This window comes from Stenella coeruleoalba (assembly GCF_951394435.1).
Source record: "Stenella coeruleoalba genome assembly, chromosome: 8".
NCBI lineage: Eukaryota > Metazoa > Chordata > Mammalia > Artiodactyla > Delphinidae > Stenella > Stenella coeruleoalba.
This window is the reverse complement of record NC_137154.1, coordinates 37,950,012-37,970,407: the sequence shown is the minus strand read 5'-3', so window position 1 is coordinate 37,970,407 and position 20,396 is coordinate 37,950,012. Positions and strand designations below refer to the sequence as shown.

At 49.3% G+C, this 20,396-nt stretch overlaps 1 protein-coding gene across 2 annotated transcripts in view; it reads right to left on the bottom strand.

Annotated features, from left to right (window-relative positions):
- Positions 1–1,397: 1,397 nt before the first annotated feature.
- Positions 1,398–20,396, bottom strand: part of SERGEF (secretion regulating guanine nucleotide exchange factor) — a 219,054-nt gene continuing 200,055 nt past the window's right edge. For both annotated transcript variants that reach the window (XM_079928080.1, XM_079928081.1), the window contains one exon: positions 1,398–1,751. In XM_079928080.1, the coding sequence (XP_079784206.1) occupies positions 1,408–1,751 (344 nt within the window). In that variant the 3' untranslated portion in view covers positions 1,398–1,407. The remainder of the gene's footprint in view (positions 1,752–20,396) is intronic.

Sequence of the window (20,396 nt, the reverse complement as noted above, 5' to 3'; positions counted from 1 at the left end):
TGACATGGTCCCTTCCCCTTTTTAGGCCTCTGTTTTCCCACATGAACAATGAAAACGTTGGCTAAGATCAGTGGTTTTAAAACTTTCTCAAGGACCCCTTTGTCAAGTGAACTCTTACGTGAAGCCTGTTACACAGTGTAGATTGAAATGAGGCTACTGTGAATAAGGTGGGGGGGGGACCCAGACCTCTGTCTACTTGGCCTTCGTTTCCCCACAGCCCACAAGGTGGCCACTGAGTTCTCAGGAGAATGCTGTCAGTCTCAGGAGACTGCTAGGGTTCTAGAATGCAGTTTGACGGCCACTAGGCTAGAAGGTCATTACAGGTCCTCCAGCTGTGGTGTCCTGGGGTTTCATAACATCCTCAAGCCCTTGGAGCCTAGCGCTCCCAGATCCAAACGCTCTCCTGAGTCACAGGGAGGTGGTGTGGGACACGCCACAACCCTGGCTGGCTAGCTGGAGACACTGCCACTCAGTCCTCTGGGGAAAGCCACTTTCTGAGGCCCTCTGGCCAAAGGCCTGCTGCCAGCCACAGCAGAGAGAAAGCTGCTATGTCCCCCAGAGCCATAGCTGCCACCCGGGGAAGCCTGAGGCCTGGGGTCTGGCCTGCTCCCCATTTCATGTGAGGGCCCTCCTCCTGCAGAGGCCAGGACCTGGGGGCAGATGTCAGGGGTCAGGGTCTTTCCCTGCAGAACCCCCTTCCCACGCTGTGTCTGTCCCTCACCCGAAACTACAGCTTGGCAATTACAGTCACACAGACTAGCTCCAGAGTCCTTCCTGGCTCAGATGAAGACATTGATCTTGGGAGTTTCATTGGTTCTAGATTCCTTTGTTTGTTGCATGGATCTCCTCTGCCCGGTCTTTCCAGAAGTTTTGTCTCTTCCTCCACTTACTCATCTATACTTCCTCCACCCCCCACCCTCCCTCCAGAGCCTTCTCCCTTAGTCCTGGTCACCAAGGCAAGAACTCCTTCCTGTCCAAGTAACCAGCCACCTGATCAGGGTTCCTCGATATCCTTGAACCAGCAAACTACATGCTCTGGGTGCTGAGAATGAGACCCCAGGAGAGGCTTGTGGCTGCCCTAAGCATGGCCTATAGGAACCTTCGTCTTGCTGAATCAAAGCCTGCTGGGGCAAAACAACCACTGGGGACAGAGCTGGGCTTTCTGTCCTCACCAGCTAGGGACAGGCTGGAGCCTTCCTCTGCTTCCCATGTCCTTGGGTGAGGACTGAACCCTCATTCTCACATGCTGGGCAGAAAGGATGTCCATTCCTTGAGCCCAGACACGGGGCTCCTATCGTTCCCGTCTGGTCAGCCCACCCAGAGTGCCTCCTGAATCCTTCGCAGGCCAACACCGCAACCTGACAAAGCATTTCTCTGGGGACACTTTGGGTGGGTAAAGTTGCTTTATTAAAGGGTCTCTGTCACAAGCCCCCCATTTCTGAACCTGTCAGATTGGCTTTGGGGAGAAGCTTCTGCATGTCTGTCTTTCCAGTTTCTCTCTTGGTCCATGGCTTCTTGAGATCCGGCTTCCTTGGTGGCATCTGGGAAAGGATCAGTGTCCCTGGGGCGCTGGCCCAGGGCAGGGAGGGCTGGCCGCTGGCAGAGGGCCAGGGAGTGGCCGGCCCCACAGCCCACGCGGAGTCCCGACAATGACCGCAGAGCTGGCACGGGCTTTGGGGCCCAGACGTTGGCTTCGGTGCCGTCCCCGCACATGCCGTGCTCGTTCCAGCCCCAAGAGTAACACGTCCCGCCTGCAAGGGAGAGACGAGACTGCTGTAGACATGGTTCTGGGGAACAGGGCCAAAACACTCACCCTGGGGGCGCAGGTGTCACCGCAAACCCCCAGTTTACGCAGGAAGAAACCAAAGCTCAGCCACACCTGGGGGCCCGCTCGCCATCTCTGCTTCCTCCCCTGCCCTCCTAAGTCTGCTCTTTTCTTCACTCCCACCAGCCCACAACCATTCAGGTCCCAAACCTGGCTCTCCTCCGTGGCCCCTCCCTCAGTGCCACCTCCCACCCCCACACCTGCATCTCCCCCCACCACGAACACACACACACAATCCTAGACCTGCCAATTCTGCCTCCGAAAGTCTCTCAAATCCTTCCACACCTCTCCATCTCCACCGCCATCACCCTGATCCCAACCCCATTTTCCCTCATCTGGGCCACACCAGTAGCCAACTAACTAACTGGGCTGCTCGCCAGCAACTCTGATCTTCAAAGAGCATCAAAACAATCTCTGAGGATGCAGATCTAACCAGGTCACTCCCCTGCTTCAACCCTTCACTGAGTTCCCCCACCCTTAAAGGCCTTTCCTTGCCTGTGAGGCCCTGAGTGATCTGGCTCCGGACCAGCCTGCTGGGGTCCCCCTGCACAACTCTCCCCACCCCACTGCATGCCAGAACCCCTGCCTTCCTTCAGTCCCTGAAATATGCCCTGTGGGGCCGGCCTTTCTCTCCAAGTCCTGGCTTTGCTGGGCTCCACAACCCCCATCCTCCAGAATCTGTTTAAATCATGCTCAGAGGCCAGATTCCCCGGCACCCGATCAACTTGGAATCTTGTCATTGCCCTTGTACTTTCCCTCACAGGCAGCGGATAGATGGTCTGGGTGGTGATGTGTTTACTATCCCCTCCTCACTAGACTGTCTGCCCTACAGTGAGAGAAGGAACACATATGTTCTGCTCACTGCCCTGTCCCCAGCTGCGGCTCAACAGGGGTTTGCTGACTAGATCAAAGATTGAAGAACTCAGAGTCCTACGGCCAACCTCCAAGCCAGCATTCGAGCACAGGTCTCTCTGACAGCCTGTGATGCTCCCACCCCATCACAGCACCTCTTCCTGGGTTGTGGACCCTAACTAAACTCGCTCACACTTTTCTGTAGTTGTTTAAAAAAATTTTTTTTTTCTGGATATAAAAGTAATACATCTTCATGGTAAAAAGGGGAAAAAAAGAAAAATATGGATAGGTGTAAAGAAAAGCAGACTTCTAGAATCTTGCCCACTGCTATGAATATTTTACGTATCTCTTTCAAACCTTCAATCTGTGAAACCTGTAAATATTTGTGTATCTATTGTGTTGTTTTTATGCCTTAATAACACAAGCATTTCTCCGTAGAACTGGGAATTGTTCAAAAAGTAAATTTAAAATAATTTGAAATTTTGAAAAAGCTCAATATGCAGAAAAGTACAAAAAATAATTTAACAGAAAGACATATTCCTCAATCAGCTTCAGAACATTAGTTACCATTTTGCCATATTTGCTTCAATTATAAAGATACAGTTTAAGACCCACCTCCCATCCTTGGCCCTCCATCCATTCCCTCCTTCCTGGAAGTAACCACTATTTGAAGTTGGTGTACGTTACTTGCATGCTTGTTTTATATTTTTCTACATGTATGTGTCCTTAAATATTATATAAAAATTTTAGTTTGTTTTAAAGATTTACATAAGTAGTGTCATTCAAATATGTGTCTTCTGTTATGACTTGCTCTTTATACCATTGTTTTTGAAATCTCTCTGAGCTGATAGTTACAGATTTAGTTCATTTATTTTAACTGTGTATAGTACATATCCCATTATGCATAAATCATATTTTACTCATCCATTTCCCTTCTGATGGACAGTTCTTTAATGATGATAATTGTTGCTACTTTATTACACATTATATATTACAATATATAATATACCATAATATTTTACTACAATACTATTACTACTGTTGCTACTATAAACAACACTGCAGTGAACATCCTGGAACACGTATCCTTGTACAAATTGGTGTTTGTGCACATTGATCCCTAGAAGTGTGATTGTGGCGGAATCACATGTTCACATTTACCAGGTGTGGCCAAACAGCTCTCCACCATGGCTGTAGTCCCATCATTTATGGTCCCATCAGCAACGGATGTGAATTCGTTTCCCTCTATCTTTGCCTTTAAGACTCTTGCTATTCTGATTAAGTACATGTGATTAATTTGCATTTTCTTGACTACTAGTGAGATGGAGCATGTCTTTATGTTACTAGCCCTAAATTGCTTTTTCTATGAATTGCGTGTTTACATTCTTTGCCTGTTTTGCTCTTCGTTTGCCTTTTTCTTACTGATTTATAAGTATTCTTTGTATATTCTTTTGTTTATATAATTGTTATAAGCATTGCATGTGTCTTCTCCCAGGAGTCTGTGGTGTCTCTTCACTTTGTTTATGGTCTCTTTTGTTGTCCAGATTTATGTAAAATGACTGCCTAATTGCCCATTATGGAGATTAAACAATTTCCTTAACCTGTATCCCATTATCAGATAGATAGGCTGTTTCTAATTTTTCATTATTTTGTATAACATTTCTATGAACATCTTTGTGCGTGAATCTTTGTCTACATCTCTATTTTCTCAAATTAGATTCTTAGAATGGGAATTCCTGGTCAAATGGTATGGACATTTTTGAGATTCCTGAGTCTTGTTTTGAGTACTGCCAGAATACTTTGCAGAAAGGCCACGTGAATACAACTACAACAGTCTGTGGGACTCTCTGTATCACTCAGCATTGCCAGTATTCATTAGTTATTATAGTATTTAAGAACCTTTTCTAATTTGAAGACAAAAACGGTATCTCATTATTTTTATTTGTACTTTTCTGATTCCCACAGAAATTGAAAAGTAATTCTTATTTTCCTCACATATTTGAATTTCCTCTTTTGTGTATTGTCTGCTTAATACATTTTTCCTGTTTCATATAGAAGAGTTTAAGTGCTCAGACCCAAGATCCAGATGGCCTGGGTTCAATCCCATCTTCTCCATTTATTAGCCGTGACCTTGGGCAAGTTACTTAGCTTCTCTGAGCCTCAGTCCTCTCATCTGTTAAATGGGGATAATAATAGTACCTTTATCATAAAGGTTATAAATATTTATTCATTTATAAGGATTAAATGAGCAAGTATATATAAAATACATAGTATAGTAGTCCACCCTTTTGTGCAGGGGACACTTTCCAAGACCCCCAGTGGATGCCTGAAACCATGGAGAGTACCAAATTCTATGTATACTGGTTTTTCCTATACTCATGGGCATGTAGCACGTACAGTGTGGATGGGCTGGACAAAGGGCTGATTTACATCCTGGGTGGGATGGAGCACAACAGAGCAAGATTTCATTACACTACTTGGAATGGCACACAATTTCAAAGAGTTGTTTATTGCTGGAATTTTCCACTTAATATTGTCTGACTGTGGTTGACAGTGGGGTAACTGAAACCACTGAAAGCAACACTGCGGATAAGGGGGCACTACTGTACTAAGTGAAAATTTGCTGTTGTTGTTGTTCTCAAGAGCCTTATTGTTTTAAAGATTTTTATTTTAAGAATATTAATTCTATGCCGTATCTGGCATAACTATTTTTTCTCAGTTTGATTTAAAATTTTGTTTTAGGTCTTTTGATGTAAAACATAAAGTTTATGGTTCTAGGTAGTACAATTTCTTGTTTTTTTATCTTATCATTTCTTCCATAGTTTGTAAGAACTGAAAGCCTATCCCTATCCAGATCAGAAAATATTCTTTTGATTTTTTTCAATGATCTGAGTTTCTTAACATATCTTTACATTTCACTCATTAACCACTGAAAATCTGTTTTGCAGACCGCTCTTTCACAGAGGGAGGCTGGCTGGCCCAGGATTACCCTTCTCTTTCCTTTTCCCTGGTAGGAAGGCAATCATTAGCCAAAAGCTAGGGCTTGGGGAAACACAGATGTCTGCCTGTTTGGCACATGAATGAGGAAATGCACACAGAGAGGATGAACCCCAGGCCACAAGTCCTGCAGTTAAGCAGGAGTTTCAGCCAGGTGGATCTGAGGCATGAGGTGGAGAATGGAACAGGCTTGGTACCTGCGGGCCTAGCTCGGCACCTGGCATGGGCTTTGCGCCCAGCCCTGGTGAGTGGCACCAGCTGACGGTCAGCAGGAATGGGGGTGGGAGGAAGCCAGCGCTGACCTACCAGCAGGACGCGGCACAACGGGCAGCTGGCAGGTCCCTCTCCTCCTGCCAAAGGAAACGCTCTAAGGAAGCCTGTTTGGGGCCGGGGTAGCCCACTGGGTTGAGAAGCCTGGCAAAGGCTCAGATACAGTTTCCCCCAGTACTTCCAAAGAAGCTGACTCAAGGTTAGGTGCTTTATATTCTTTATCTCATTTAATTCTAACAACCTTGTGAGGCAGCCACGTTTTATAGATTATTCTCATTTTATAGTTAATGAAACTGAGGCGCTAGACCCAGACAGTGTGGCTCCGGCATCTGTGCTAAACTCTGCATGTTCTATACCAGGGCTCGCCAGAGTTATCCTATGAAGGCAAACAGTAAATACTTCAGGTTCGATGGTCTCATTCGGTCTCTGTTGCATATTCTTATTCTTTATCACAAGCCTTTCAAAATCATTCTTAGCTCGCAAGGCCGTACACAGCAGGCCCGTGGGTTGTACTCCGTCAGACCCTGGTATATATATAATACATACTGTGGACTGTGCTATGCTGTCCTGGGTCCCACATCACCACACAGCTGTGTGACAATGGTACGTCTGTCCCCAGCTACCTCACAGGGTTGCTAGGAGGAGGCCTGCATGTGCTGATGTACATTTAATGTCCTGGCACAGTGCCTGACACATGGTGACAGCTCACACCCACGTAGGAAGCAGACCATGGGGAAAGGAGGAAAAGGCAAGGAAGGCCATGCTGGTGGCAAACCTTCCCAGCAGATGGGAAGGCCTAGGGTGGAATGACAAGTCAGGGGTTCCCCAACACTTTAAACAAACCTCCTATAGAAAGAAACCAGGCTGCTGAACTCGGAGAATGAAAGATGGGCCATCCCAGTAACAGAAGGACTCACACAGGACATTTTTCAGTTCTGAGCTCCTCCAGCATTTTAGAATATCTTTCAAGCACACCCCCTGTCCCTCACCCTCACTTAGGGCCACCTATTCAGCGGCACAGTGAAGATGGAAAGGCCGTCTGGACTCAGCAAGATGCTACTATGCAGGCTGTTCTCATGTAGAGGTGAGAGGAAGGACAGCCCATGATAAGCCTCTTCCTAAGCTAACTGGAATACGGGACACCCAGTTTTCGAAACAGGTGAGTTCATGATGATTCCTGGCATGACAGAGGACTCTCTGCAGTGTGCCCGGCACTCGCCAGGTTCTTGAGGACACTGAGATCCCATCTGATTGGTCTAGATCTGTTTTACTGGCCCTGGGGCACATGGCTGAGCCTTGGGTGGAGAGCTCATAGTTACAGAGGGATTCCCTAGCCTCTTCAGAGTTTGGGCCCTTGCTCACGGGGCTAAGTGGAGTTGATGCAGGCTGTGACAAGTGACAAAGCTCATGGCCCACCACACTTGCGTCAGCCTAAGAGCCCTGCAGGCAGCGGAACCTCAGGGCTGGCAGGGTCCCCAGCACAGGCTGGACACAGTACCCAAATCTGTTCAGGTCTTGTGGCACCTGCTTGAGCTTCTTGGCAACCTGGGTCCTCACAGGGCCTTATGGTGCTGGGACTGCAGCCCAACTCTAGGAAGGCGGCAGCGTTTCTGCTGGAGGGTCTTGCCTAGGAGGGGCAAACACCTGAGTATGTGTGACAGAAACTCCTGGTTGTCCCCGAACCACAGAATGGAGACTACATTTCCCAACCTCTGTTGCAGCAGGGCGTGGCCAATGAGATTTGAGCTGAAATGTTCTGTAGTAGCTTATGGGATCCTTCCTTCAAAGACAGATGGCATGTGCCCTTTGCCCCTTCCTCCATCCTGTCACTGGAAATGTGGATGTGATGGCTGGAGCTCTAGCTGCCATTTCTGACCATGAAAATGAGGGCTACAACCTAGGGATGGTGCTTCTCAGTTTCACATAAATGTTACCTTAATTCTCACAGCAACTCTCTGAGGTGTTCTTACCTCCATTTTACAGATGAGGAAACTAGGCTCAGAGAGGTGAAAGAACTTGTCCATGGTCATGTGGCCGCCCTAGTCAGGACTAGGATCCAGGACCCCTGAGTCTCTGGCTCCTTCACTAGTTCCAAAATGGTAACAAAGTCACCGAATACTTAGTGTATGCCAGGCCCTGTGATAAGCACTTTATACGTATTAATTCACTAAATCCTCACAACAAGACTGTGAGGTACAGCCTAACACACCAGGGAGGTGGTATGAACTGTGCAAGGTCACATAGCTGGTGAGAAGCAGAGCTGAACTGAAACCCAGGCAGTAGGACTCCAGAACCTCTTCTGTTAATATATATTGTCCTCTCTAGCCAAACCTCTGTTCCTCGATAATGAAGAAAAGGTAGAGAGTCATGGCGCACTTGTACAGGAACAAGGTCAGTGATGGCAGGCCAGAGCTGTAACTGGTGAGAGAAGCACTCTGCGGAGGAGCAGAAACCCCTCCGAGCCCTTGTGAGCGCTGGGGCTGAGGCAGAGGCAGCTGCAGCAGGCCCTGCCGCACCCCACTCCCGTCCGCATCTGGTGGGGTGGAGAGAGGAGGGCGGGATGGTGCGAAAAGTTAGGCAGCCAATGGTTCACCTTGTCTCTTGCCTGTCAAGGACCTAGGCCTCACAAGGCCTCACAAGGACCTCGGGCACCAAGCAGAGAGAGAGAGAGAGAGAGAGACAGGAGGGGTGAGGTCTGAGCGCCTCACGCAGAGGAAGTCTCTGGATTCGGGCAGGTGGTCAATGCCAGTGTGGACGGAGCTGGCCTTGGAGCCGGGCAAATTTGGAAGAAACTTCTGAGTGTTTAGCTGCCCAAGCTCATGAGTATCCCACCCTTTGGGCAGTAATTGGTGGTCCCTAGGTCCTGCTGTGAGCAAGGAATTCAGGCCTCCTGAAGTGTTTTGGGTCTAGGTGGCAACCTCAGGACAGAAAGAAGAGGTTCAGGTTCTGATCCTCTCTCGCTTGGACAATTACAAAAGCTAGTTTCTTCTGAGGTAGCTGGCCTGAGTGGGGGAAACCAGGCTGAAACACAGCATGAACTAGGTCTTCCTATGAACAATTTCCTGTCTCCCCACTACCTACAATGGGCCTCTTATCTGGCTCTCAGGGCAGCCTGTCCCTCTTGGCCGCATCACCGCTCTGTCCTCTGTTCCAGCCCCATGGGCTTGCTGCTGCTCCCTGAGTTCACCCAGGCCTTTCACACAGTTGTGATTTTGCTCAGATGAATCCATTTATCTCATCATGTGGACGCCTCTTCTGGCTTGGGCCCTGTATGGACAAAACACCCCGAAGAGGAAAATCCAGTTTCTGCCCTGGGGCTCCCAGGCCACTAGGGTAGACAGCCATGGGGAATGACGATTACAGGGACCAATGGCATGTGTACGCAAGGAGGCTGGCACAACGGTGTTTACTGTAGCATTGTTTGTAATCATGAAAGACTGGGGGGAAACCCCTAAATACCCATCAACAGAGGAGTGTGTAAAGAAACTACAGTTTGACCCTACTGTTGAATAATATACAGCTATTAAAAATAATGAGGTAGGGCTTCCCTGGTGGTGTAGTGGTTGGGAGTCCACCTGCCGATGAAGGGGACGCGGGTTCGTGCCCCGGTCCGGGAGGATCCCGCATGCCGCGGAGCGGCTGGGCCCATGGGCCATGGCCGCTGGGCCTGTGCGTCCGGAGCCTGTGCTCCGCAGTGGGAGGGGCCGCAACAGTGAGAGGCCCCCATACCGCAAAAAAATAAAAATAAAAATAATGAGGTAGCACTCTGTGGCCTGACATGGCAAGATATTGCAGACATTTTTAAGAGAAAATAGGCTGCAGAACAATATAGAGAGCATGATTCAATTTATGCAAAGCCCCTATATATTTCTGTATGTATAGATCCTGAAGAATACATCCCAAACAGAGAATAGTCTCTGAGGAAGAGAGGGAGAAATGGGGGAAGGGCAACTGAGATTTTCTTTGTTGTGTGTTCATATATTTTAAAAAGCAATAACACAGGATGATGATCAAAAAAATAACAGTACTTCTAACCGACAGAGGTAGCATAGAGAGGATGATACACTCTATTGGGAGGGGAGGCAGGTGACACTGAAAGTTCCAGGGGTTAATTCTTAGCTGGGTTTTGAAGGATGAATAAGAGTTTACCAGTCTTAAATAGAGGGTACCCACTGACATTTGCTCACTCTGAGCTGCCTTCATTGATCCTGATGGCATCCTGTTTGCTGCAGGAGTGAACTGTGGGCAGGTGTAGGGCTGGGTCCTCCTGGGCTGTTAGAAGGCTATTAACTTCACTTCCTCTGAGCTCTTAAGATATCCAGAGCTCTCTTAGCACACACACCACACTCCTCCTGGATCTCGAGGTGCTTCTATTTGTAACTGTGAGCTGGGGATGGGAGCCAGGTGCTGTGAGCAGGACACGCTCACCAATCAGCCCTCAGGCACATGGTACAGGCACTCAGGATAGAGCTACTGAGTGGAAGTGAATACCTCTGGGCTGTTCCCCTGCCCACAGTCTTTCTGAGCCCCCTGCTCTGTCTGGAGAGCAGCAGGGAGGAGTATACACACACATAATGCTGAGATCAACTCCAGTCCTGTGCCTGGCTGCTTGTCTTTATTCCCTGATCTGTGACCAGAGCTGCCTCCTGGCCACCGGCCTCAAGAACAGAGAGCTGTGAGTCTTTGTCCCTGGTTACACTGCCCAGAGAGGGGCAGCTCCTACAACAGAACAGCCTAGAGAACGGCTGTGAGGACAATGGTCCCAATGGGCCAGTCTAAGGGAAGAGGCACTGTCAGTGCAGGACCCTTTCAATTAGTAGACCATCCATCACTCTCCAGGGCCAAAGATGCCCTCGAGGCAGGATCTGAAGCAGCAGGAAGAAGCCATTCCAGAATCAGGAAGTGGGGCTGTTAGCCCCCAGTGTTACTCTGGAGATATTTTGGTATTGTAGCCAAAGTTGCCTCAGGGAAGGCTAAGTAGAAGATGGCTGGCCTGGGGTCCTTTCCAGACAAGGATCCATGACGGCACTGAGAATGGGGTGAGAGGAAGAGATGGGGGATGAGGGCTAAAGGCAAGGAGGCCAAAGAGGTTGCTGTGGCCATCCACCGAGTAAGAAAAGATGAGGGGTTTAGGAAGGTAATGTTTTAAACACAGCTGGAATCTGGCCACTTCTCACCAGCCCATCACCACACACTGGCACTCCTGCAAGGGCTTTCTACCTGCCCTCTCTGCTGCTTCTGTTGTATTCTCTACACAAAACCTGAGGGATCCTGTTAAAACCTGGCACTAAGTCGACATGGCACTGCTCTGCTCAGAATCCTCCAATGGCTTCTCCTCTGACTCAGATAAACAACAGCTGGCCTACTCCTGGACCTCATGTCCTGTCAAGTTCCACCTTGCTGACGTCACCATAGCTACACTGACTTCCTTCCTGTTCTTCAAACAGTACTGGCCTCAGGGCCTTTGCGTTTGCCGTTCCTGCAGTCGGAATGCTCTTGTCCTGATGTCCACAGGTTCACTCCCTCGTGTTGTCATGTATTTGTTCAAATGTCACCTTATCTGAGAGGCCTTCCCTGACAACTCTATATGAAGTAGCAATCTACGTCCCACCCCATCTCTGTCTCCTCACTTGCTTTATTTTTCTTTATATTTTTAAGTGGTTATTTATTATCTCTCTCCTGACCAGAACACAAGCTCTTTGAGAGCAGGACTCTTTGTTTGCTACTATTTCTCAGCACCTGAAACTGTACTAACAGTTCATGAGTACTAATACCTGTTGTTTGAATGAATGAACACACAAATGAATGAATGGCTACCAAGAGCACAGAGCTGTCTTCTTCTCTCCCAGAGGCTAAAGGAGAGTCCACAGATGTGGGGAGGAGAAGCCACGGGCAGGCTGATTTCTGCTCACCATCAGGAAGAACGCCGTAAGGACTGGAAGGCCACCCAGGAGAGTGGCAGGTGGCCTGCGCCAGAGGTCCTGAGCCCCCAGCTGGCGAGGGCATTCCTAACAGTGGGCAGATTCTGGGATGAGACAGAGCAAATGCCCTTCTGAGCCCGGCGAATTTGTGCGGCGGTGTGGTGGGTACGGATGCGTATGAGGGAGAGAGAGAGAAGGAAGGTGTAGGCAGAAGAGCAGAAGAGGGGGCCACACACCCAGGTCCTCAGGCTGGCTCCCTCTGACCTGACAGAGGAGGGGCCCCGGCTCAGAGGATAAATAAAAACGGGTTGAATTGATGGGTTTGCCCTCAGAGGTCTCGTTCTGAGGCTGCAAGGCTGGGACTGCTCTAGAACTTCTTGTAGCTTAAAACGTTGTTCAGTTCTCTCAGTAGTTCTCTATCCCTTTACATAAGAGGAAACTGAGGCCCAGAAGTGGGGCAGCATCTCACCAAAGGTCCCCCCCTACACACCTTCCCACTGCTATCTCCCCCTTTGTATCACTGAGGTTTGATGGTTAAAACAGCCCAGTGAGGAAGGATCTGGAAGGGAAAGAAAGCTGAATCTGAGACAGGTTCAGAAACAGCCAAGCTGGGAGGGGCGGAGGCCAGCCCTCCCCACTCCCACCGCAGGAGGAGGCGCTGAGGCTGCTGTGGCTGCGCGGCCGCGGTCACCTGCGGAGAGAGCGTGCTGCGGCACGTTGGCTCCACTGGGTGACTATTCTTAGATTTAGGGAGCTAGGGATGATGGATTTAGAACTTACGAGGTGGAAACGTGTTGGCCTGTTTTATAAACAACTGAACTCCTCCCCACAGACTGTCTTTCTGAATTCTGTGTTCTCTGTCAGAACTGCTAGCTTTCTGGGCTTCTTGGCTGCGCTGGGAGAAGGAACAGAAAAGGCAACTCAGGCTCTCGAGGGCCTACTATGACCATGTACTGTGCTAAGGGCTCTGCGTGACCCATCTCATTTAACAGAGCAGCCCTGGGAAGGAGGTATTTTGATCACACTCTATTCATGAAAAAACAGACTCTGGGAGAGGTCCCAGAGGAGGCGCATGCCCTGGGATGTGGCTCCAGGGCGAGGCTGTGAACAAGCGGGCCTGAGGTGGAGTCTGGTGCTGCCAGCAGGGGTCTGGCTCTGGCGATGGAGCAGTAAGGGCACAGCATGGCACCTGTGGAGTTTAACCCCTTTAAGTGTTTTGCACATGGCTCTCCTATCCTCTTAGACTTCTTAACTCGGGTGATATATCATCCCTCTGTATAACCTGGTGGCCCGCCTCCATGGCCAGTCAGGGCCCCCTCCTCTTGGTAGGTTCCAAGTTGTCATCATCCCTCTAGAAGTACATTCCCCAAACTGGCCAAGGGCTCTATCTAGATGCACACCTGGTCCCAGAGGCTGCCTGTATCAGTTTAGCCTGAAGCCACATTAGCCATGTTGGAGTCCAAGTCCGTTGACTCTCCCCATAGCCCATGTCCAGCACTAAACTGTTTCTGCAGGAGCTGCTGTACTATGTTTCCTTGCAGCCTGGCCTGGGTGCTGGTGTTTGGACCTGACCGGAAATTTCAAGATGTCTGCAACAAATATCTCTGAGGGGCACCAGCAGAGGGGCAGGGGCACAATGCAGCTCTGGGGCCCGGAGAAGCCGGCCTGCTGCTGTTCCTGGAGCCTGGTCACAGCAGACCCTCTCGACACTGTTCTCCCCACACCTGTTTGGGAACAACCCGTGTGCAGGAGAGGAGGCTGGGAGCTAAAGCAGTAATGGGGGTGGGTGTAAGAAGGTCTGTTCTGGAACCCAGCAGCAGGTCCAGAAGAAACCACATGCAGATTAGGAGGTTAGAGCACTAGAGTCCACTGAGAAGCCACTGGATGACACAAACCTGAGAAGGAATTCTTCCTATGCTTTCCAATCACTTCATAAATGCCTTCTGAGTGTATGCTCTGGGTTGGGTGCTGTGCCCAATTTAGCCCAATCCACTTGCTACACAGCTCCTACACAGTACAAATGCTAGGTTAGGAGGTGGCCACCCATCCCACTGTGATAGCGCAGGGAGACGGGTGCCCTGGAAAACGTACGCCCAGAAAGGCAGCGGCTGATTCTTCAAAAGGACCAAACCCCCTTGGGGATACAGTCTGTCTCTTATTTATCTTTTTTTTTTCCAGACAGTCAACTTTTATTGAACTTCATGACATTAAAAAAATTATAGTACAAAATAGGAAACAACTAAGGAATTAATACTTTCAATTGATATTAATGCATTGTTTTCTTTTAAAAAATGTTACTTTTTAGAGCAGTTTTAGGCTCACAGAAAAATTAGGCAGAAAGTACAGAAAGGTCCCTGCCTCCACTCATCCACAGCCTCCCCGCTATCCACAGCCCCTACTTGAGCAGTACATTTGTTACAGTCAGTGAACCTACAGTGACACATCGTTATGACCCAAAGCCCGTGGTGTACATCAGGGGTCACTCTTGGTGTAGTACATTCTATGGGTTTGAACAAATGTATAAAGACATGTTATCCATCATTATAGTTTAACTGCCCTAAAATGCTTCTGTGCTCCACCTATCTATCTCTGGTTTTATGTACCAGAGGTGAATGAATAAGTGAGTGGATGAACAGTTACAGAGTGCCCGTAAGGTTCAAGCACGGCTCTAGTGGGAGGGGTACGGCAGAGACCAAGGCCCAAGGCTCCTGTCCTCAAGGGGCTTACGTCCTAACGAGGGACCAACGAGCAAGCAGACATACAAATCATCAGCGTGTGGCTAGCGATAAGAGTTAGGAAGAAACCAAAACAGAGTGATATGATTAGAAGGACAGGTCGTAGGAAGTTCTCTCCGGTAAGGTGGCCTCTGAACTGTGACCTGAAAGTTGAGGAAGAACCAGCCGTACAATCACCTGGAGGGCGGGCTTTCCAGGCAGAGGAAACGACAAACAGAAAGGCCTGAAGTGGGAAGTTTTGCCGGTTCCAGGAACCGGCAGGAGGCCAGTAGGGTCTGGGGCCGAGAGCCAGGGGAGAGGCAGGCCTCCGCGTGAAGGGAAGGCAGGGCCTCGGGAAGGCTGGGGGGAGGCCAGGAGTGTTTTGTGGGGAGGCTGAGGAGCCACTGGAGGGTTTTAAGCAGTGGGTGATCAGGTCTGACTTACATTTGAAAAGGCCACTTGGTGAAGGACAAAATAGAGGGAGATGGTTCAGGAGGCCCTGCACTGCAGAGGACCAGGCCAGGCAGGACTGGGTGGTGCTTGGAGTGGGCTGGTGGCAGTGGGGACAGAGAAACAACTGGATTTACAATCTATTTTGGAAGTAGGGCGTGTAGGACCTGCCGATGGAATTTCACAGGGAGTAAGTGAAAGAAGGGTTCAAGATGGATTCCCTGAGCGATGGGTGGAGAGTCGGGCTGTTTATCAAGGTGAGGAAGCCTGTGGGGAGGGGTCGGCTTGGGGAGAAAATCAAGAGTTCTGTGTTGGACATTTTAAGATGGAAGTACTCATTAGAGATGAATGAATGACCTGAGTGAGAAGCGGGAAACCATGGAAATAACAAATGGCAGGAGCTACCAGGTGAGCAGTGGGCAGCTCGGTGCGCTTATGATTCGATGGGGTCAATATATGGTGCCTTTATCACTCTGAATTCCAGTTTCTTGAATGAAGTGCACGACTGGGACAAATGCATACTACATGGGCTAATATATAAATTTCTTTCGTGAATGTCCCTACTTCATAAAAAACACATAACATTTGAAACAAAATTAGCACTTTGGATAATTATAACCCACTAGCCCGAGTTCTCCCACTGGTCCTGTGGGAAGCAGCATTCTTCTCTCAGGCTGGAGAGCGGCCAGGCTGCTGGGCTGGGATACACAGGCGCAGGGCTCCTCCCCTGGGCCGGGGCGTCAGCGGGAGAAGCGGCACTCGCAGAGGATGGAGTGCAGGCACCGGGAATGCTGCAGCCCTGCCACCAGACTCTCTTTGGGATGCCTTCTAACTCCGAGGAGTGTAAGGCCACCCAGACATGGGGGCCTGGAGGTAGCCAGCTCCGAGAGACCCTTTAGCCCTGGCCTGGAAGAAACAACTGCAGCTGGGGAGGCCTGGCAAGTGTCGCTGGGCTCCCTGCCTGTGTGACTGTTCACGTCCCCAGCAGGGGCTACTCAGCCTCCTGTGGGCTCGGTCCCAGGTGACAGATTCCCTTCCCAGACAAGGGGGCTGGAGGCTCTAAGGCTGAAGCCAGGCATGTGTCCCCAGGGTGCAAATCCTCCAGTGGCACCCCAGCTCAGAAGGAAATCCAAAGCTTGGCTCTTGGTCTCTAAGGTTCCACACCATCTGGTCCCCAGCTCCCTTCCCTCCACTGCTGCCACTCTCATCCTCACTCACTCCTCTCCAGCCACACCGGCCTCCTTGCTGTTCCTCCAACTGGCCAGGCACGCTTCCAGAGTTAGCTTTCACACTGGCCATTCACTGTGCCTGGAATGCTCCTCCCTAGATATCCACACGGTTCTTTCTCTCCCTCCTTTCATTTGGGTCTTAGTTCAAATGTCACCTTCTCAGAGGACCTTCCCTGACCACTCAACCCCATCCTTCTACCCCTCACACTGTTTTATTTTCTTTCCTAGCATGTCACACCCCATCATATACCTATTTGTCTGTCTCCCCACTAGAACGGGCAACTCCAAGAGAGCAAAAATTTCATTTTGTTCAACTGCCGCATCCCCAGCACTTAGAACAGTTAGAGGAACGTAAAAGGTGCTCAATGAACATCTGTTCTAAAAATGAATGGATGTCACTTGCCCCGGGAGAAGCTCATTTCCTTGAGGCGAAGCCAAGTCAGAGAGCTGGGCAGCCCGTCCACAGGGGCCACCAATCCAAAGGACCTGCAGTGGGTGAGTTTGGAGGGGGCAGTCGGGACAGCCCATGTCGAAGGCACCTGCGGTTTGAAGGGCACCGGAACCCTCATTGTGGGAGAAGGGAGACATTACAGCTAAAGACTGGACAGACTCCACCTCCAGCTCTAGGACCAACCATGTCCTCACACAGTCCATTTCAGCTCTTTGCATGAGCACCAGCACCTACCTAGCTGCCTGTAGGCTGACCCTCCCCTTCCTGAGACAAGCAGGAGCCAGCAGGGCAGTATATATCCCAAGTCCTCACTCACTAGCCAGAGAATTTGAAAGCAACTGTTGCTCAGTAGCTATGGAGCCTGACAGACTTGGACTTGATCTTGCCTCTGTCAGGAGAGGTGTGTGTCTGACCTTTGATTTCTTCATCTGTAAATAAGGACGATCATATGTCCTTTACTTTTTCTTTTTTTGAATGAATAGGTAATGATACATGCCCATCACATGATACATGCCCAGATGGCCCTTGCTCCCATCCACATCTCCCCATCCGCTGCTGCGACGGCCCCATGCCTCTTGCCCAGAATCCATTCCTAGCCCTCCTTGGTCTGCTCTATCTTGCTGCCAGCTGTTGGTAAATTGGGGAGAATCCCCAGTACAGGGGCACATGACAAAAGCATGCCATCCATCCCTCTTCTTTCCTCCCATCCCCCAGACCCCTTGCATGGAACAAGTAGATAAGATTCACACAAGTTCTGGCTGAGGGTTCAGACGAGTGTCTGTCTGAGGTGTCCTGACAGGCACAGACCATGAAGCATTGCTATGGAAACTGTTCTGTTGTTCTCTGCTACGCGATTTGTTTTCTGGCTCAGCTGCAGTTGTGGTACAGGGGGAAGGGCAGCAGATGAGGTACTGAGGATTACTCTCTGCTTCTCTGTGGGTCTTACCTTCCTCAACTCCAAGAAGTAGGCCACTGTTTCTCAACCATGGCCTGATGACCATCTGTACTTGTTAACAATCAGAGTCCCAGCACCCACCTCAGGCCAACCGTCAGCATCTCCCGGGGAGACTGTAATACACACCAGCATTGGAGAACCACTGGTGTAGGAGTTCGTTAGCTAAATTGTTTTCAATTTACCCAGTAGGTAAAATGGATAACACCGGTTAGAGCAGGGGTGAGGGGCTCAGAGTCCCATCAACTCCACCTCCCACTACCCCCAACTGGCTCCATGGAATTCTAGGGCTTCCCCGAGCACAGTTTGAAAACCACCAGACCAGATGATTTCTAGTGCCTTCCCCTATATTCATTCATTCATTCACTCACCAATATTTATTAGGTGCCTTCTGCTGTCTTTATGCCAAGTAGTAGTTTGAAGTATATAGGTCTTCTACTTACTAGCTGTGTAATCTTGAGCAAATTACTTAATCTCCCTGGGGCTCAAATTGTTCATTTGCATTGGGAAAATAATACTTGTTTTCCCTACCTCACAGGATTCTTATAATGATCCAATAATCAAATGAGAACACCTATGAAGAAGTGGTTTGTTACCTGGAAGAGACTCTGCAGATGGCAACAACTAGCATTAGTAGTACATCTACCTATCTGAAGTCTGTAGAACTAAATGAAGTCCTTAGCGGTCTCTCTGGATTGTTACTCTCCTACTCTCTGTAGCTAAACTTCCACAAAGGTTACAGGATGTAGGGACCACTGGTCTAAAAGCCTCCATTGAAAAACAGCAACCTGCCTACAGGGTGATTCTGACATGTACTAATATCACTCAGTTTGTTATCTTCTAAATAGAACCTTTCTGTATTACCCACATTTTCTTCAATGAAATTACTTTTATAATAAACAATTTAAAAAACTAACACTACAGAAAATATTGTCTGATATACACAGTTGTTTCAAAAAAACTCTTTTTAAACAATCTGATGCTTTAAAATGAATTCAAATGAGGCACTCAGAGCAAGGGCAAATACCAGCCGGGCAGGCTGCCGCGTGGCCCTTTCAGAGGAGCATGGGGCGGCTCTGCCAACAGCTTAGCACGTGGTCTTGGGTGACTCACCACCTCTCGCAGGGCCTCCGTTTCCACACCTATGAACCGAAGGCAGCAGCTTTACTGATCTCCAAGGACCCTTCCAGCTCTGATGCTTAGTGTTCTAGGACAATGGCATGTACTTTCTGATATACCCAGGCTATCATTCACAGCACATCTGGACCTGCTGGGGCTGCAGCCTTGCTGAGCTCGAGGTGGCTCAGGGATACCTCACTGGCTAAAAACAACGTCTCTCTCCCCAGTCACTAAATTGGAATCTCAGATTTCCCAAAGCACTCTCAGCCCCACTACAAACACAAAGGAGGAAGGTCAGGGAGTGAGAACGTCGAGGAGAGAGGTGGCTCACATAAGAGCTGCACCCCTTAAGGTGATGGGGCCGTGACCAAAATCAAGGCATTTGAGCCAAGCCCAGTACGCCTCACCTTACTGGGATCATCTCCCAGGAAGAACTACAGACCCAGCAAGACTTCATCCAGTGGGAAGACCACCAGAGTTGGGGTCAGAAGATGGGACCATGCCCCTCCTCCAGCCCCTCCTGCAGCGTGCTTTTGGACCAGCCACTCCCTGCTACCGATCCTCGGGGTCTCCATCCACAACCTGGGATATTATACCGGACAAACCCAGTGCTACGGTGAGACTCGTGTGAGTGTGAATGGAAACATATATTATAAAGCTATACATCATTTACCAGTAATACCATATATTGTGCCCAAAGATCAAGAGGAAACGACCCCACCTGTCCTTTAAGAAATCCACAGGGCTTCCCTGGTGGCGCCGTGGTTCAGAGTCCGCCTGCCGATGCAGGGGACACGGGTTCGTGCCCCGGTCCGGGAAGATCCCACATGCTGCGGAGCGGCTGGGCCTGTGAGCCATGGACGCTGAGCCTGCGCGTCCGGAGCCTGTGCTCCACAACAGGAGAGGCCACAACAGTGAGAGGCCCGCATACACAAAAAAAAAAAAAAGAAAGAAAAGAAACCCACAGCTCTGGAGAGTATAAGCCCTGGGTCACAGGGCTGGTGGGTATGGGACCTGAACAGCAAGTCACTTTACTGTGCAGCTGAGCTACACAGGACAGACTCTCGGCTTGGCCTGGTTCCAGTCCGATGGAGACCAAACATCACCGAAGCTGAAAACATTCAACAGGAGCATACAGCCCATCAAAGTGAACAGTTCTTTATTTCGAGCATTCATGCATTCATCCAGTTAACAAACATCCTTCTAGTATCAATTCCAGAGAGAGTAGTATTTGGGTGCCTCAGCTATGCAAGGAAGTAAGAGGAGGAATGAGCAAGGATGAATAAGATAGTCCCCATTGTTAAGGAATTCCCAGTCTCTTAATTACCAACATTTCCTGAGTTCTTACTATATACCAAGAACTTTGCTGTACTACTTCCATGGTCTCATTTCACACTCATAATACCCCAACAGGGTAGGAATGTTCAAGATTCCTATTTCACCCCTAAAGAAGCTGAGGCTCAGGCTCACTGGAAAACTAAGTGATGCAGCCAGGACTCGAACCCAGGTCAGTCTGTCTCAGATCCTAAGCTCTAACCCCTGTCTTCCATGGCCTCCGTATTGCTGGGGACCTTAGGCAGACACCTTCCTGTCTGGGTTTCAGCTCTCTCTGTGGA